Below are 15,996 nucleotides of genomic sequence, written 5' to 3'. Positions count from 1 at the left end.
GAACATACCCCAAAACCTTAAGCTCGCGAACCCAGATATTAATCGTTCTCAACGCATAGATTTGCTGATTGGCGCCAGTCTCTTCTATGAACTGCTTCAAGGCTTGTCTAGCTTCTGCCAGGACTGCCGCTAACGTAACAGACTCGGTTAGGCTGGGTTGTTTCTGAAGATTCCAATCGCTCGGATGACACGGACTCCATAACTGATTGGCCATCTATTAACCATTCGTTAACCAGGATGGCTTTCGTCGAGTATATGGTCAGTTGGCGAAGTCTTTGTTGGAGTCAGTGACCGAAATCCAATCAGCGTACCGAAGGATCATTCAGCAGCCGAATCGACGAAGCGAGCAGTGAATGAGCTGTCTAAAATCACTCTTGGATTCCGTAACCGAAACCCAGTCATCGTATAGAAGGATCATAACAAAAGAATAGACGAAGCGGGCAGTGAATAAACTGCGTCTGCTGCCCCCGGATGCTGTTGAAAGCCATGCTTCCAACGGGGGAAGTTTGTCGAGTCTCGCACCCTCTTGCATTTCCTAACTTTATTATTTCTTATTATAGCAATATTGGTACAATAAGTCTCTACGGCCCCTCAGCTTTTGTGCGCGAGAGCATCTAAGCTCGTCCCTCTCACACGCTCTCTTATGTACTCTCGCACTTACACCTTTGGCTAAGCATTCTGCTGTGCGCGCTCCATTTAAGGCGCTCATTTCATAACTTCTACATGCACGGAGCGATGCCAAATTGCGCTGAATCAAATAAAATATTATCGTTTAAATGATACAAAGAAAATGTCTTTTCAATTCTTAAAAATAGCTAATAAAAAAGCTTAATAGCTCAACAAAAACCATTTAAAATCATAAAAGTTAGAAACCAAGTAAACAAACTATTTACTTAAATAAACCACAATATTTTTTGATTATTACAGGTTTGTGAATACGATAAATAGGAAATCGAGTAATATAATAGCTCGGTTTAAAGTCAATACAAGCCTGGATACACTAATATTATTTAATGAGGATACGACGAGCTATACAGCAAGTATTAGTATGCAAGAAATTCCAACTCAAGCATTGGTAAATTTAGTATCTACTAATCAATTCTTGGTATTACCACGAATATCATCACAGAACATGATGGAAAGTAAGTAATATTGCAACTTCAATATTAAATGATTGCCGTTCTAATTAAAAACAAGAATGAACTCTATAGTCGAGTTCCCCGACTAGCAGAAGCCCGTTCCTCATTTTCGTTATTATTTTTAATTTCTGGACTATCGGTTAGAAATTGGTGAAAAAATATTAAAATAAAAATTTACAAGACTAACAAAAATGTGAGAAAATATCAAAACATTTATTAAAAATGTGGGCGTGGCAGTTTGGTTCGATTTTTCAAAAGTTTGGGCGAGGTAGTTTTGGGGCGGTTTGTGGGCGTTAGAGTGGGCGTGGCAACATGAATCGACCAACTTTCGCTGCGTCTATGTCTCTGGAGTCTACAGACTTAATCTGAACTTTCTAGTTTTTATAGTTCCTGAGATCTCGACGTTCAAATGGACGGACAGACGGACGGACAGCCGGACATAACCACTTTATATGGTCGGAAAAGATTCCTCCTGCCTTCTTTTCAACGAATATAGTTGTAGTGTACGTAGTTCGAAAGATTTTAACTAATTGGTCTTTTAATAGTGGGTGGTAATTGCTACTAAAGAGGACCTTGTACTTCCTTTGCTAGGGATGCGCACTCTTGCTATGCTCGAGTCTAGCTGGCCGTAGGTCGGGTTTTTTTATACCCGTTACTCGTAGAGTAAAAGGGTATACTAGATTCGTTGAAAAGTATGTAACAGGCAGAAGGAAGCGTTTCCGACCATATAAAGTATATATATTCTTGATCAGGATCAATAGCCGAGTCGATTTGGCCATGTCCGTCTGTCCGTCCGTCTGTCCGTCTGTCCGTCTGTCCGTCTGTCTGTCCGTATGAACGTCGAGATCTCAGGAACTACAAAAGCTAGAAAGTTGAGACTACGCACACAGACTCCAGAGACATAGACGCAGCGCAAGTTTGTCGATGCATGTTGCCACGCCCACTCTAACGCCCACAAACCGCCCAAAACTGCGACGCCCACACTTTTGAAAAATGTTTTAATATTTTTTCATTTTTGTTTTGGTATGGTAAATTTCTATCGATTTGCCAAAAAACTTTTTGCCACGCCCACTCTAACGCCCACAAACCGCCCAAAACTGCCACGCCCATACTTTTGAAAAATGTTTTAATATTTTTTCATTTTTGTATTGGTCTTGAAAATTTCTATCGACTTGCAAAAAATCTTTTTGCCACGCCCACTCTTACGCCCACAAACCGCCCAAAGCTGCCACGCCCACACTTTTGAAAAATGTTTTGATATTTTTTCATTTTTGTATTAGTCTTGTAAATTTCTATCTATTCGCCAAAAAACTTTTTGCCATGCCCACTCTAACGCCCACAAACCGCCAAAAACTGTCCTTCGCACTTACACTAGCTGAGTAACGGGTATCAGATAGTCGGGGAACTCGACTATAGCGTTCTCTCTTGTTTTAGTTTAGGATAGTACGAAACGATACTACAATTAATAAGTGCGTCTTATTCAAAAACAATATTAAACGCTCGATTAATTAATGAAATTGATTTATATTGAAACTACGGATACACGGCGACAAGTGTGGAGATAATCTACAGATTCTGATAATTATTGGGAATTTTGGATGTTAATAATTCCTTTAGTCTTTACCCTCCCTACCATGACAATGCTATTTAAAATATCCACATTGTTCCTTGGCGATAGTATAGAATAACTCTACGACAACCATTAAATCTATTTTTTCACAATTCATTATTTTTCCATTTATCTTCAATTATAATTCCATTTATATAAATTTAGTTTAATTAGCTGTTCTATTAAATTCTCTTTTGCAAACTAACAATCCTAACCTAACGTATAATCATTCTAGTCATTCTCTAACTCTTCATTTTCATTTATATTTAGTAAAGTAATTAAAAAGTTTAAAAGTCAAGTATAAAGTATATAACAAATAAAATAAAGAATACAGTTAAGTAAGTAGATATAAGTAATTGAATATTAAAATAGTAAATATAGTTATATGTATAATCTTCAGACAAATGAAGAACCTAATTTAATTTAGACGACCGAACGGCATTTTATAGAATTTTAATATAGGTATTATGATGTATTTATCGTTGTTGTTTTGTAGTACTCACGACCTTAAATATCCACTCCATGATGCGCTTAAAGTTGGGCCCACGTTTACGTTGGCATTGTCGAGCTGTAGGTCCAATTTTAAGAGATCCTAATTAAAATTCCTTTTCAATGCCAAAAGTTCATTAATAATTGCCATACAAAAGAAAATCCATAATCAAAACAAAACAACAAAACACAACTGCAGCACTGGAGCGATAAGGCCTTAGGAGGTCGCTGGCAGCTATGCTGCACTGCGATAAGACGGAATCACTATCCGCTGGTCATATGAGGTGATCCTTACTGATTAACGTTGAGGATGTCCAAATATAATTAAGTCCGATCCGCCTCGTCTAAACTTCTGCACAACTGAATAATTCAGATGCGCTCTAGCCTTCCAATATACTTGGCCAGTCAGCATTCGGCGTGTGGCAGGTTGCGAAACTTGCGAAAATAATGCTGTTCGAATTAATAATGGTTTGGGCTATAATATTTTGTATTCTTTATGGTAAATGTTTTTATGCAGCAAATAATGTGTTCAACATAGCATATTATTTTTATGCATATTTATCGGTCATTTGTTGCTCTTGGGTCGCACGGTACATACGTTTGCAGGGTGTCGCTCAGGTGTTTATGTATCTCGGCATTCGCTTCGAAAGGTGCTCAAAGTACCTAAATTGCCTCAGCCAACAGGTCGCCAGCAGAATTACGGCGCGTTCCCGCCACGAAACGCTGATGCTGCCGGCAGGCTTCGACGAAATCTCCTTTCTTGCTTAAAATATATGTAGGGGGCCATACATTTTGGGTCGTCACTAATCATTCAGCACTTTATCAGACGAATCTCAGCGGCAGATATGCCTCTTGAGCCATCAAGTTACAATGGTTTATTTGCTAAATCGAACATTCCAAAGGTAGTCAAAACTTTATACCCGATGCGCTATCACGTTCGTTTGAAGATAGCCGTGTATCTGGGCTGTAGAGAAAGACGTCAGAAATTGATTTTGATTTCGATGCATTTTAATCGGCTTAGTATGCTTGGAACGACTAGAGAAAAATGGTATTGGTCTATAAAGCTCGTAATGAAGTATAAAAATATCGAAAAACCGATGAGAAACCATTTCAACGGCTTTATATAACTCCGGAGGTACTGGCTAAGGCTAATGACACTACGTTGTTGTTTTCCTATATAAGAAGGATTTAATAAGCTTTGAGAAATTATATTCTTTAACCGATCGTCCAGTCTTTGGTCAGCATATGCTCAGGAAAAGAATTATAGGTGATATCCGACTAAGCAAACGCAAAAGTTTACGTTTAGCAACGAAGTTGGGACTGCGGCGATAGTATAGCGTGGCCGGCATTAACTTGAAGACAACACCCGAAAGGAACAATTCATTTTTAAAGCGAAGGCTATTTGGCACCCTTTTCAGCTTTTTTGAACTTACATGGTTTCGTCCGTAAAACATGTTGTTTGAGGGTAGTTATAGGTTTCAGTTACAAGAAATTAAAAAAAAATTTGTTTACATTTGCCACGCACATTAAATAATCATAACACACAATTCTTCAGGCCAGTGATTACTTCAATTTTATGTACATATAGAAAAAATATGAATATATCAATCCCTCTGAATAGTTGAATTAACTGTTAACGATTTATGTTTAAAGTCTGTTAGCGTAAAGTAATTTAAAAATATTTTTATGCTGTTACATCGGACGGTTGAAACCTGCATAGAATATTGATTTGGGAAATTGTATTTTAAGTTTAAATTTAAACTTAATAAAAAACTTCTTGTAAAAAAAATTTTCTTAAGGCCCTTTTAAAAAAATTTGATGTGCTAGTTTCTGGCCAGAATACAAAATAGTGCCTGTTATATACATATGTTCATTTGTATATTAAAATAAAGGATTGGCGTAGAGAAGATTAAAAATATTTTGTTGCTGTTGCAAAGAAGATATAATGATTTTCGAGATTCTTTAATCTTGAGTTCTTTTGAGTTTAACGTCCGATAAGATGTTTATCCTGAGCATGCTAACATGCATCCTAACATGCTCACTGTAATGGTAATGAATATATATTGTTTTTACAGACTGGGAGGGCCACGTTAAAGAGAATCAACGCCATATTTCTTCACGAAAGAGAATGGCGATTAGCGATTTCAAACGAATAGATTTAATTTGTTTGTTGCACAGAAATTTGACATCGATGTGCGTATGCATGGGTAACGAAATAATTGCGACATAATTGCAGAGCGCTAAGACAAAAGTGCAGGCGCGTAAGTAAAAGAGAGAAAGAGAGAGCGCGAGAGGTACAAGCTTAGATGCTCACGTAGTCTCTCTGCATAGATTTCGAAAGACTCTCACAGCTGAGGTGACGTATGGACTAATTGTTTTTCCAATTCTGACAATGAATAAAAATCCAAAATAAAGGAACTGCTGCGATACTCAACATACTCTCCCCGTTGCCAGCGTAGCATTCAATAACATCCTTAATCCATTCGTCAATCCTCTTGCTGTCCTCAGTAGAGCAATTCGGGCGACTACATCCCTTCCGTTTACCAGCTCAACGAATCGTCATGGCCATTTCATGGGTGGCAAGTTTTTATCCTTAACCAGGACCATGTCATCCATCTGCTACGCCTAGGCGATGCGATACTAGCTATCAAAGCAGTGATATTTAAGTTTGTCACATCTGTCTCGAAAAACGATGAAGGCGGGTCACCATTCAATGACTTCAAACGAACATCCATCAATTAAGAGAGGTTTCGTTCGAGAATACCTGTCGCACTTGTTTACTGCCTTTAATATTACCAATATTGGGATCGGATTATGCTTAGAAGAGGGCGAGGACCAGTATGAAGGTTCATAAGCGAACTGGGCCATAATATCTGGGGAATCCTAGGATAGTATGATTGGGTTGCGGCCATTGAAATCCAATAAAGATGTCTAATTTGGTTAATGAAAGGTGAAAGAGAGGCAAGTGATCTAGACGGCTATTCCTTTGGTCTGCAAAGCTTTCCTGTCCTTCTATTAATGAGCCCGCTGAAGCAGACGCAGCAACAGAGAAGTCCCAGTTTGAATGTCAGTGACAATAAGCCCACAATCTCGAGAGCCTGTTACAACTGTTGGTGGAGCTATTCGGAAAGTATGGTCAGTGGGGCCCACAGAGGGGGCTTGTTAATGAAAAAGACTATTACACACTCTTGCTTTGATATAACTTTATTTCATCTGTTCCCTTCGAGAGCTCGCCATCGAATCCTTTTCCTAGTTCGATCAGTTTAGCTATCATAGGCCCAAGACATCTATTATTTCTTTCAACTTGGCCGTTTGCATGAGCTGATCCAGATGCAATTTTAATATGCCTAACGTTAGACGGAAAAAAGCTATAACATTTCTCTGTAACAGTGCTCTACAGTAATCTTTTAAAGCGTCCACAACTTTCCGTGTATTTGTGGTTTTTGTTGTATATAAACTTACGAATTTTGTAAACTGTCACTACCACAAAAATATGATTCTACAATCTACCCGAATCGACCAATGTGGGGAAAATGCAACGCATTTTAAAAAAATTTCTTTATGTCCTAAGCATTTGTCTTTGGGAAGTCAATAGCTTTTCGAAATAACATCTATCATCATTTTCAAAATAACATCTATCATCATGTCTCTGCCTATATGGCCAATCTCATTGTGGTATTTATAAAGAATCTCATCTAAAACAATTTATGTTCATTTACATCTGCTAAGAGCAGATGTCTAGGTGTTGATCTTGTTATTTTCTCTGTGTACCTCTTTTTTATCATTTCTATTCCGTTGTCGTCTTCTCTGATGCCCAATTCGTTTATAATAAATCCTAAATATTTTATATTTGTTTGGAGGAATTTGCATGTATCCATTCGGAGTTCTAGCTTGTTTGAGCTAATCTAAACAGCACATCTTTTAAAATTCGCTGGCGATCATGATATCGTCCACGTACACAATTACTTTGTTGTCTCTATAAGATCATTAAAAATTTCGTTTACAAATCTCTAAAGCATTCTAAGAAACTTGAATTGACCCAACGGGGTTACAAAAGAAGTGTACTTAACTGATTCCATGTTAACACAAATTTGGAAGTCTTAAGACTTTTACAGACTTTTTTCTTAACCAATCTATCTAACAGGTCATCAATGAGTGGAATGGGGTAGTTGTCCTTAATTATAATCTTGTTATGTCTCCTGTTTATTTCCTAACTAATACTATTGGTGAAGCATATTCAGATTTACTAGGTTGCATAATTCCATTTCTTAAGTAATCATCTCAGCAGATTTTCCTTTTTGCGAATAAGCAAGCCGCCTAGGGGCACAAATAAACTGTTTCACGTTTCGAAACCTAACTCAACTTTGCATTTAATAGCTGGTTTTAACGCTATTATATAATTGTATTCTATGATTGCCTTGGCCGACGATTTAAATTTTCACTAACTTGTGTACCTCATGTATAATGAGTTTGCTTGTCGTCTACATAGTTGATGTTATACATCTCCCTGAAAGTCAATTCAGTTTCATCTTATCCCTGGTCCACTGTTTCTTGCGAAAATTGCGTTTACTGGCTGGATTGCCTTAAGTTTACTGACTCTTTTACCAATTTGACTAACTGTTTTGCAATCTTTCCTAACTGTTTTACAATCTTTGTCGGCTGAACCCATATTGTCGGTCATTGTTTATTGTTTGTTGGTATTGTTGGCATGTGAAGAAGAAAAAAAAAATTTGAAGTCTAGTGTAAGTTAGTTTAGGGCGAAGGCGGGAGCATAATAAAGCTCTCTCTCGCTCTTTACAAGTTCGCCACGTCTTCGCCAACCTATGTTAAGCTAGGCCTAAGAACATATATGTTAAATAGAAGATGAAGTCGAAAATTTAATTCAACCCGTCAACACGCATTTCTTTTCGTTGTCATCGTTGCGAAATTAAAACCTAATTATTATTGCCACGAAAGTTTGATCAATCTTTTTAATAAACGAATTAAAAACTTCATGGCGCCCCCGGGTGGACAAGATAATTAGTTAAACAAAAGGCAACATTTAATTACAGTGATAGTGACACATATATAATATAGTATATATATATAATATATAAAAGTGCAACATAAAAAATTGTTCTTTTTTTTTTTTTTTTGTGAGTGCAAATAAATAAATTGTTGCCCGCGACGCGCTATTGTGTTAATAATAAATATATCCTAAACATATTCCGTGTCGGTCGCGAAGTACCCTGCTTCCGGAATTGCCGCCATCACCGAGGGAACTTTTAAGGAAAGTGGCCGCTAGAATTTGCATTCGGAAATCAGAGATATTTGTGCAAAAAATTGAAAGCTACAGTTATAGACAAATTTAATGTTTATTGTCTTGTGCTGGAATATTGCACCTCGCTTTCAGTTCTTGGCACATATGTACGTATCAATATAGTAGAGCTAGAGGCAAATTATTCAATTTATTGGTTGATAAAATAAATACACATACATATATTGAACCGCTTTGGACTCAACATTTATTTATTATTTTGTACTGTATTATTGCAATCACTGTCGCCCCCCCTTCCCCCTCTCGTTCGTTAAAACTCGCATTAACAGTTGGGAAGTTAATCCAAGCTTGCGCACTAATACACAGACAGCCCTATATACTAGCAGCTGCAGCGGTGAACTTTTCGCTTTCGCTTCGCTTTTGCACCGCTACCTGCGTTGTTGTTGTTTGGCCCTTTTTCGTTAGATTAGCGCGCGCTTAGATTAGCGGACCGTCAAGTGACGCTCTACCCTGTATTCTAACCCCCCTTTTCGGCGTCATTTCGCTCCCACTATTAATTGATACTGCGTGACTTGAATTTCAAATTAAATAATTTGTTATCGTTGTTTTCAACAGAAAAATAAATTTAATATACATTTCGAACAATAAATTAATAATTTATGAAATTAAAATTAACCTATTTTTTTGGCTTAATAAATTTCTAATTTTGATTCAAAGGTTATTAAATTATATTGTCGGTCTGATTGAGATAATTTGTTTCGGCCATTTATTTATTTAATTCGGAAATAATATTTAATTAATTTAATTAAATTAATTAAATATAAAATTAAAATGAGCCTAAAAAAAAAAAATCGATTCTGGAAGAGCTGAAAAGCAAGCTCCAAAGTCGGGTCAGAACAATTCGCCGATTAAATGAGCGATTAGAAACGGGATCGATTCCGCTATTAGAGGAAGAATTGAAATGTCGACTAGAAAACTTAAATGCTTCAATTAATAAGGCAAAACAATTACAAGAACAGATAGAAGACATAGATTGTAGCGATGAATTTGGCGACGAGTTGGAAGAACTTTGTATAGTGACCAAGGCAAAAATAATGTCCCTGTTGTCTGCCTTGAAGGTAGCAAGCGTCAGCGAAGCTCCGAGACCAGCTGGCAATTTGGCATTGCCAAATTCAGTGGAGATTATTCGGAGTTCAAAAATTTTATCAGCCTTTTCGAAACTTTGGTTCATAAAGACGCCAGCATTCCAGTTATCAAAAAAATTTAACCATTTAATTTCATGTCTCTCTTGTGAAGCTTTAGGAACAGTTAAAGCTTACCAAGTCACCGAGAGCAAATACGAAAAGGCACTAGCCAGTTTAAAAAAGGTTTACGATAACGAATGCCTCATCTTTATGAAAAATATATCAACATTGTTTAGTCTGCCTAAAATATCGCATCAGTCCGCTTCCTCCTTGAGAAACCTTATCGATACTGTTTCGTCGATTTATGGTTCTCTGTTATCGATAGGAGATTATACAAAAATTTCGAATGCAATGTTGATCTATTTGGTATTGAATAGAGTCGACCCAGTGACCAAACGAAAATGGGAGAAACAGCTCGATTATGAGGCTTTGCCGCTTTGGGCCGATTTTGAAAAAATGTTAAATCGCCGATATCAGCATTTATCAGCTGAAGAATCGACAAAGCCGAAGCAAGATAAAATTGTGTCGAGCAAGCCACATAATCGTAGCTCATTCTCGTGTTCCATCTCCAACAGCATGCCTTAGCAAACTTGTAGCTATTGCAATGCAGCAGATCATTTGCTACAGAATTGTAGCCCGCTTGGGCGTCTCTCTATAATGCAAAGGTTCGAGTTTGTTAAGTCTGCCTCCTTATGTATTAATTGTCTGCGAAAAGGCCATACTGTTTCGAAATGCAAAGGCAAAAAGTGTCGAGTTTGTGACCGCTCACACCATATTCTACTTCACAGATATACAGTGCCAGAGAACAGTTTAGCGTTGCCACCCCCGCCAGAGACCATGTCTCCTACTTTTAACCAAGATCAGCCTTCCACGTCACATGTTATGCATGCCACGTCCTTGGACAGGGTGATTTTGGCTACGTCAATCGTAAGCGTCCGTACGAAAAACGGAGAATACGTTTTGGCACGAGCTTTGCTGGACTCTGGGTCTCAAACGATTTTTATAACAGAAGAACTGGCGAACCGCTTACAAATTCGCAGAGAGGAGTCGTGTATCAACTTACTTGGTATTGGCGAGTCCAATTCTCAAGTCAAGAAAAACGTACTCACAGTGGTCAAGTCGCGAATAAATGGTAGTGAGTTCTCGTTCGATTTATGGATCTTAAAATCGATCTCCGGTTACCATACTGATCAGTCGGTGAACGTCAGTGATTGGAAGATCCCGAAGAACATACCATTAGCAGGCCCATATTTCTACAAGTCACAAAAAATTGATATGTTGATAGGAGCAGAATCATTTTTCGAATTGCTAGCTGTTGGTCCAGTTAGACAAGGTCCTGACTATCCAACTCTACAAAAGACCCTTCTTGGTTGGGTTGTTTCGGGCAGATACAAGTCTGCAGTCCCGAAACAAGTTCTGAATAGTTTCAGTTGTAGGAAAGAACCTTTAGTATCGATAGCCGTGTATCTGGGCTGTAGAGAAAGACGTCAGAAATTGATTTTGATTTCGATGCATTTAAATCGGCTTAGTATGCTTGGAACGACTAGAGAAAAATGGTATTGGTCTATAAAGCTCGTAATGAAGTATAAAAATATCGAAAAACCGATGAGAAACCATTTCAACGGCTTTATATAACTCCGGAGGTACTGGCTAAGGCTAATGACACTACGTTGTTGTTTTCCTATATAAGAAGGATTTAATACGCTTTGAGAAATTATATTCTTTAACCGATCGTCCAGTCTTTGGTCAGCATATGCTAACTCAGGAAAAGAATTATAGGTGATATCCGACTAAGCAAACGCAAAAGTTTACGTTTAGCAACGAAGTTGGGACTGCGGCGATAGTATAGCGTGGCCGGCATTAACTTGAAGACAACACCCGAAAGGAACAATTCATTTTTAAAGCGAAGGCTATTTGGCACCCTTTTCAGCTTTTTTGAACTTACATGGTTTCGTCCGTAAAACATGTTGTTTGAGGGTAGTTATAGGTTTCAGTTACAAGAAATTAAAAAAAAATTTCTTTACATTTGCCACGCACATTAAATAATCATAACACACAATTCTTCAGGCCAGTGATTACTTCAATTTTATGTACATATAGAAAAATTATGAATATATCAATCCCTCTGAATAGTTGAATTAAGTGTTAACGATTTATGTTTAAAGTCTGTTAGCGTAAAGTAATTTAAAAATATTTTTATGCTGTTACATCGGACGGTTGAAACCTGCATAGAATATTGATTTGGGAAATTGTATTTTAAGTTTAAATTTAAACTTAATAAAAAACTTCTTGTAAAAAAAATTTTCTTAAGGCCCTTTTAAAAAAATCTGATGTGCTAGTTTCTGGCCAGAATACAAAATAGTGCCTGTTATATACATATGTTCATTTGTATATTAAAATAAAGGATTGGCGTAGAGAAGATTAAAAATATTTTGTTGCTGTTGCAAAGAAGATATAATGATTTTTGAGATTCTTTAATCTTGAGTTCTTTTGAGTTTAACGTCCGATAAGATGTTTATCCTGAGCATGCTAACATGCATCCTAACATGCTCACTGTAATGGTAATGAATATATATTGTTTTTACAGACTGGGAGGGCCACGTTAAAGAGAATCAACGCCATATTTCTTCACGAAAGAGAATGGCGATTAGCGATTTCAAACGAATAGATTTAATTTGTTTGTTGCACAGAAATTTGACATCGATGTGCGTATGCATGGGTAACGAAATAATTGCGACATAATTGCAGAGCGCTAAGACAAAAGTGCAGGCGCGTAAGTAAAAGAGAGAAAGAGAGAGCGCGAGAGGTACAAGCTTAGATGCTCACGTAGTCTCTCTGCATAGATTTCGAAAGACTCTCACAGCTGAGGTGACGTATGGACTAATTGTTTTTCCAATTTTGACAATGAATAAAAATCCAAAATAAAGGAACTGCTGCGATACTCAACATACTCTCCCCGTTGCCAGCGTGGCATTCAATAACATCCTTAATCCATTCGTCAATCCTCTTGCTGTCCTCAGTAGAGCAATTCGGGCGACTACATCCCTTCCGTTTACCAGCTCAACGAATCGTCATGGCCATTTCATGGGTGGCAAGTTTTTATCCTTAACCAGGACCATGTCATCCATCTGCTACGCCTAGGCGATGCGATACTAGCTATCAAAGCAGTGATGTTTAAGTTTGTCACATCTGTCTCGAAAAACGATGAAGGCGGGTCACCATTCAATGACTTCAAACGAACATCCATCAAGACGCTCCTTTGGTAGATTCGTCATTTCGTGCTCAATTAAGAGAGGTTTCGTTCGAGAATACCTGTCGCACTTGTTTACTGCCTTTAATATTACCAATATTGGGATCGGATTATGCTTAGAAGAGGGCGAGGACCAGTATGAAGGTTCATAAGCGAACTGGGCCATAATATCTGGGGAATCCAAGGATAGTATGATTGGGTTGCGGCCATTGAAATCCAATAAAGATGTCTAATTTGGTTAATGAAAGGTGAAAGAGAGGCAAGTGATCTAGACGGCTATTCCTTTGGTCTGCAAAGCTTTCCTGTCCTTCTATTAATGAGCCCGCTGAAGCAGACGCAGCAACAGAGAAGTCCCAGTTTGAATGTCAGTGACAATAAGCCCACAATCTCGAGAGCCTGTTACAACTGTTGGTGGAGCTATTCGGAAAGTATGGTCAGTGGGGCCCACAGAGGGGGCTCGTTAATGAAAAAGACTATTACACACTCTTGCTTTGATATAACTTTATTTCATCTGTTCCCTTCGAGAGCTCGCCATCGAATCCTTTTCCTAGTTCGATCAGTTTAGCTATCATAGGCCCAAGACATCTATTATTTCTTTCAACTTGGCCGTTTGCATGAGCTGATCCAGATGCAATTTTAATATGCCTAACGTTAGACGGAAAAAAAGCTATAACATTTCTCTGTAACAGTGCTCTACAGTAATCTTTTAAAGCGTCCACAACTTTCCGTGTATTTGTGGTTTTTGTTGTATATAAACTTACGAATTTTGTAAACTGTCGACTACCACAAAAATATGATTCTACAATCTACCCGAATCGACCAATGAGGGGAAAATGCAACGCATTTTAAAAAAATTTCTATATGTCCTAAGCATTTGTCTTTGGGAAGTCAATAGCTTTTCAAAATAACATCTATCATCATGTCTCTGCCTATATGGCCAATCTCATTGTGGTATTTATAAAGAATCTCATCTAAAACAATTTATGTTCATTTACATCTGCTAAGACCGTCTAGGTGTTGATCTTGTTATTTTCTCTGTGTACCTCTTTTTTATCATTTCTATTCCGTTGTCGTCTTCTCTGATGCCCAATTCGTTTATAATAAATCCTAAATATTTTATATTTGTTTGGAGGAATTTGCATTTATCCATTCGGAGTTCTAGCTTGTTTTGAGCTAATCTAAACAGCACATCTTTTAAAATTCGCTGGCGATCATGATATCGTCCACGTACACAATTACTTTGTTGTCTCTATAAGATCATTAAAAATTTCGTTTACAAATCTCTAAAGCATTCTAAGAAACTTGAATTGACCCAACGGGGTTACAAAAGAAGTGTACTTAACTGATTCCATGTTAACACAAATTTGGAAGTCTTAAGACTTTTACAGACTTTTTTCTTAACCAATCTGACGACGCTCGAACTATCACGGGGTGCATTGCAACTTAACGCCCAAGAAAACACCTCCATCCGTTGGACTCCTGTCCATTATCCTTGGGAAGATCCGGAACATCGGGTACTCCTTTCAGCAGATCGTTGGGTGTCAGTGGAGCCTCCTGGTCCACCGTCACTGGTAGATGAGTGAGCGGACGAGAGTTCACTATACTCTCCGCCTCAATCAACAGGTTCTCCAGTACGTGCTCCTTGGGCGCGAGCTCCTTCATTGTGTGCGCCAGCACCTTCTTCACGCACTGCACCATCCTTTCCCAGGCGCCTCCCTCAGCTGGGTTCGCCGGGCAATTGAAGATCCATTCGATTCCTTTGGACGACAGCTCGCCCTGGATCTTTGCAGGCTCAAACACTTCGCTGAACTTCCTGGCCTCTCTGTCGGCTCCAACGAAGTTCTTCCCGTTGTCGCTCCTTATCCTGACCACCGGTCCACGGCGGCTCATGAAGTTCCTCATGGCGATTATACAGGAATCTGTAGACAAATCGTGGGCCATCTCCAAGTGGATAGCCCTTGTGGTTAGACACGTAAACAATGCCACCCACCTTTTCTCTGTGTGACGTCCAACAGTCACAAATAGCGGTCCAAAATAGTCCAGGCCGGTATACTTAAATGGCCATCCGTTGGCTTCCAGCCGGTCCTCTGGCAGGGGACCCATCTCTGGCTGCGTAGGCCGCGCCTTCCGCAGCTTGCATACATTGCAGTTGCTCATCACCTTCCGTAGCAGCCTCCTTAAGTTCGTAATCCAGAACTTCTGCCGGATCGCTCCAATAGTTGCCTCCACGTTTTGGTGGCACATCTTCTCGTGGTGATGCTGCACGATCATCTCCGCCAGTGCCTCTTCGTGAGACAGTATGATCGGCCGTCGCGCGCTGTATGGCACACACGCCGCGTCGTCGATCCTTCCGCTGGCTCTCATCACTCCGTCCTTGTCGAAGTACGGTGACAACCCATACAGTCGGCTGCCCTTGGCGGCCTTTCCATGGCTGTCCACGGCAAACGCTTCTCGCTGTGATTGCCTTATCAGTGTGCGCTCTGCCTCAGCGCACTCCATCGACGTCAGTCCGTGGTCCTCTCGAACGCTACGTAGTCCACGACATCGTCGAATAAATCTGAGCACCCATGCGGTGCTCCTCACCAATCGGTTGTAACTTGAAAATCTCTGTAACGATATAAAGTTCGCCATGACTAGGGCAAACTCACATTTCATCTCCTCTTCATCTGGCGTCGGGGGATTCCAGTCCTCGCGCGATCTCGGCCAGCTTTCTTCTGATCCTCGTAAGAATGGTGGACCACTCAGCCACCGCGATCCAATGGACAGGTCCACGCACTCGCGCGGCCTTGTCGCGTCATCTGCCACGTTTTCGGCAGACGGAATCCATCTCCATTGGGACGCCTCCGTGGATTCTAAGATCTCTGCCACCCGGTTTCCGACGAATTGCTTGTATCTCCGGTGGGTGCTGCTTATCCAGTGCAGCACAGTCTTAGAATCCGTCCATAGTACGCAGCTGCTGATCGCCACACCGTGCTCTTGCTTGACGGTGTCCATCAGTCTCGTTCCTAATACTGCTGCTTGAAGTTCCAGTCGCGGGATTGACATAGTCCTCATCGGAGCGCACTTCG

At 39.4% G+C, this 15,996-nt stretch overlaps 1 protein-coding gene across 10 annotated transcripts in view; it reads left to right on the top strand.

Annotated features, from left to right (window-relative positions):
- LOC26535787 (dnaJ homolog subfamily C member 16) overlaps positions 1–15,996 on the top strand; it is a 386,807-nt gene that overhangs the window by 145,489 nt on the left and 225,322 nt on the right. For all 10 annotated transcript variants that reach the window (XM_039375901.1, XM_043207098.1, XM_039375899.2 and 7 more), the window contains one exon: positions 928–1,142. In XM_039375901.1, the coding sequence (XP_039231835.1) occupies positions 928–1,142 (215 nt within the window). The remainder of the gene's footprint in view (positions 1–927; positions 1,143–15,996) is intronic.

Source organism: Drosophila yakuba, chromosome 3R (genome assembly GCF_016746365.2).
Source record: "Drosophila yakuba strain Tai18E2 chromosome 3R, Prin_Dyak_Tai18E2_2.1, whole genome shotgun sequence".
Taxonomy (NCBI): domain Eukaryota; kingdom Metazoa; phylum Arthropoda; class Insecta; order Diptera; family Drosophilidae; genus Drosophila; species Drosophila yakuba.
Note: the sequence above shows the minus strand (reverse complement) of the source record. Positions and strands in the feature narration are given on the sequence as shown.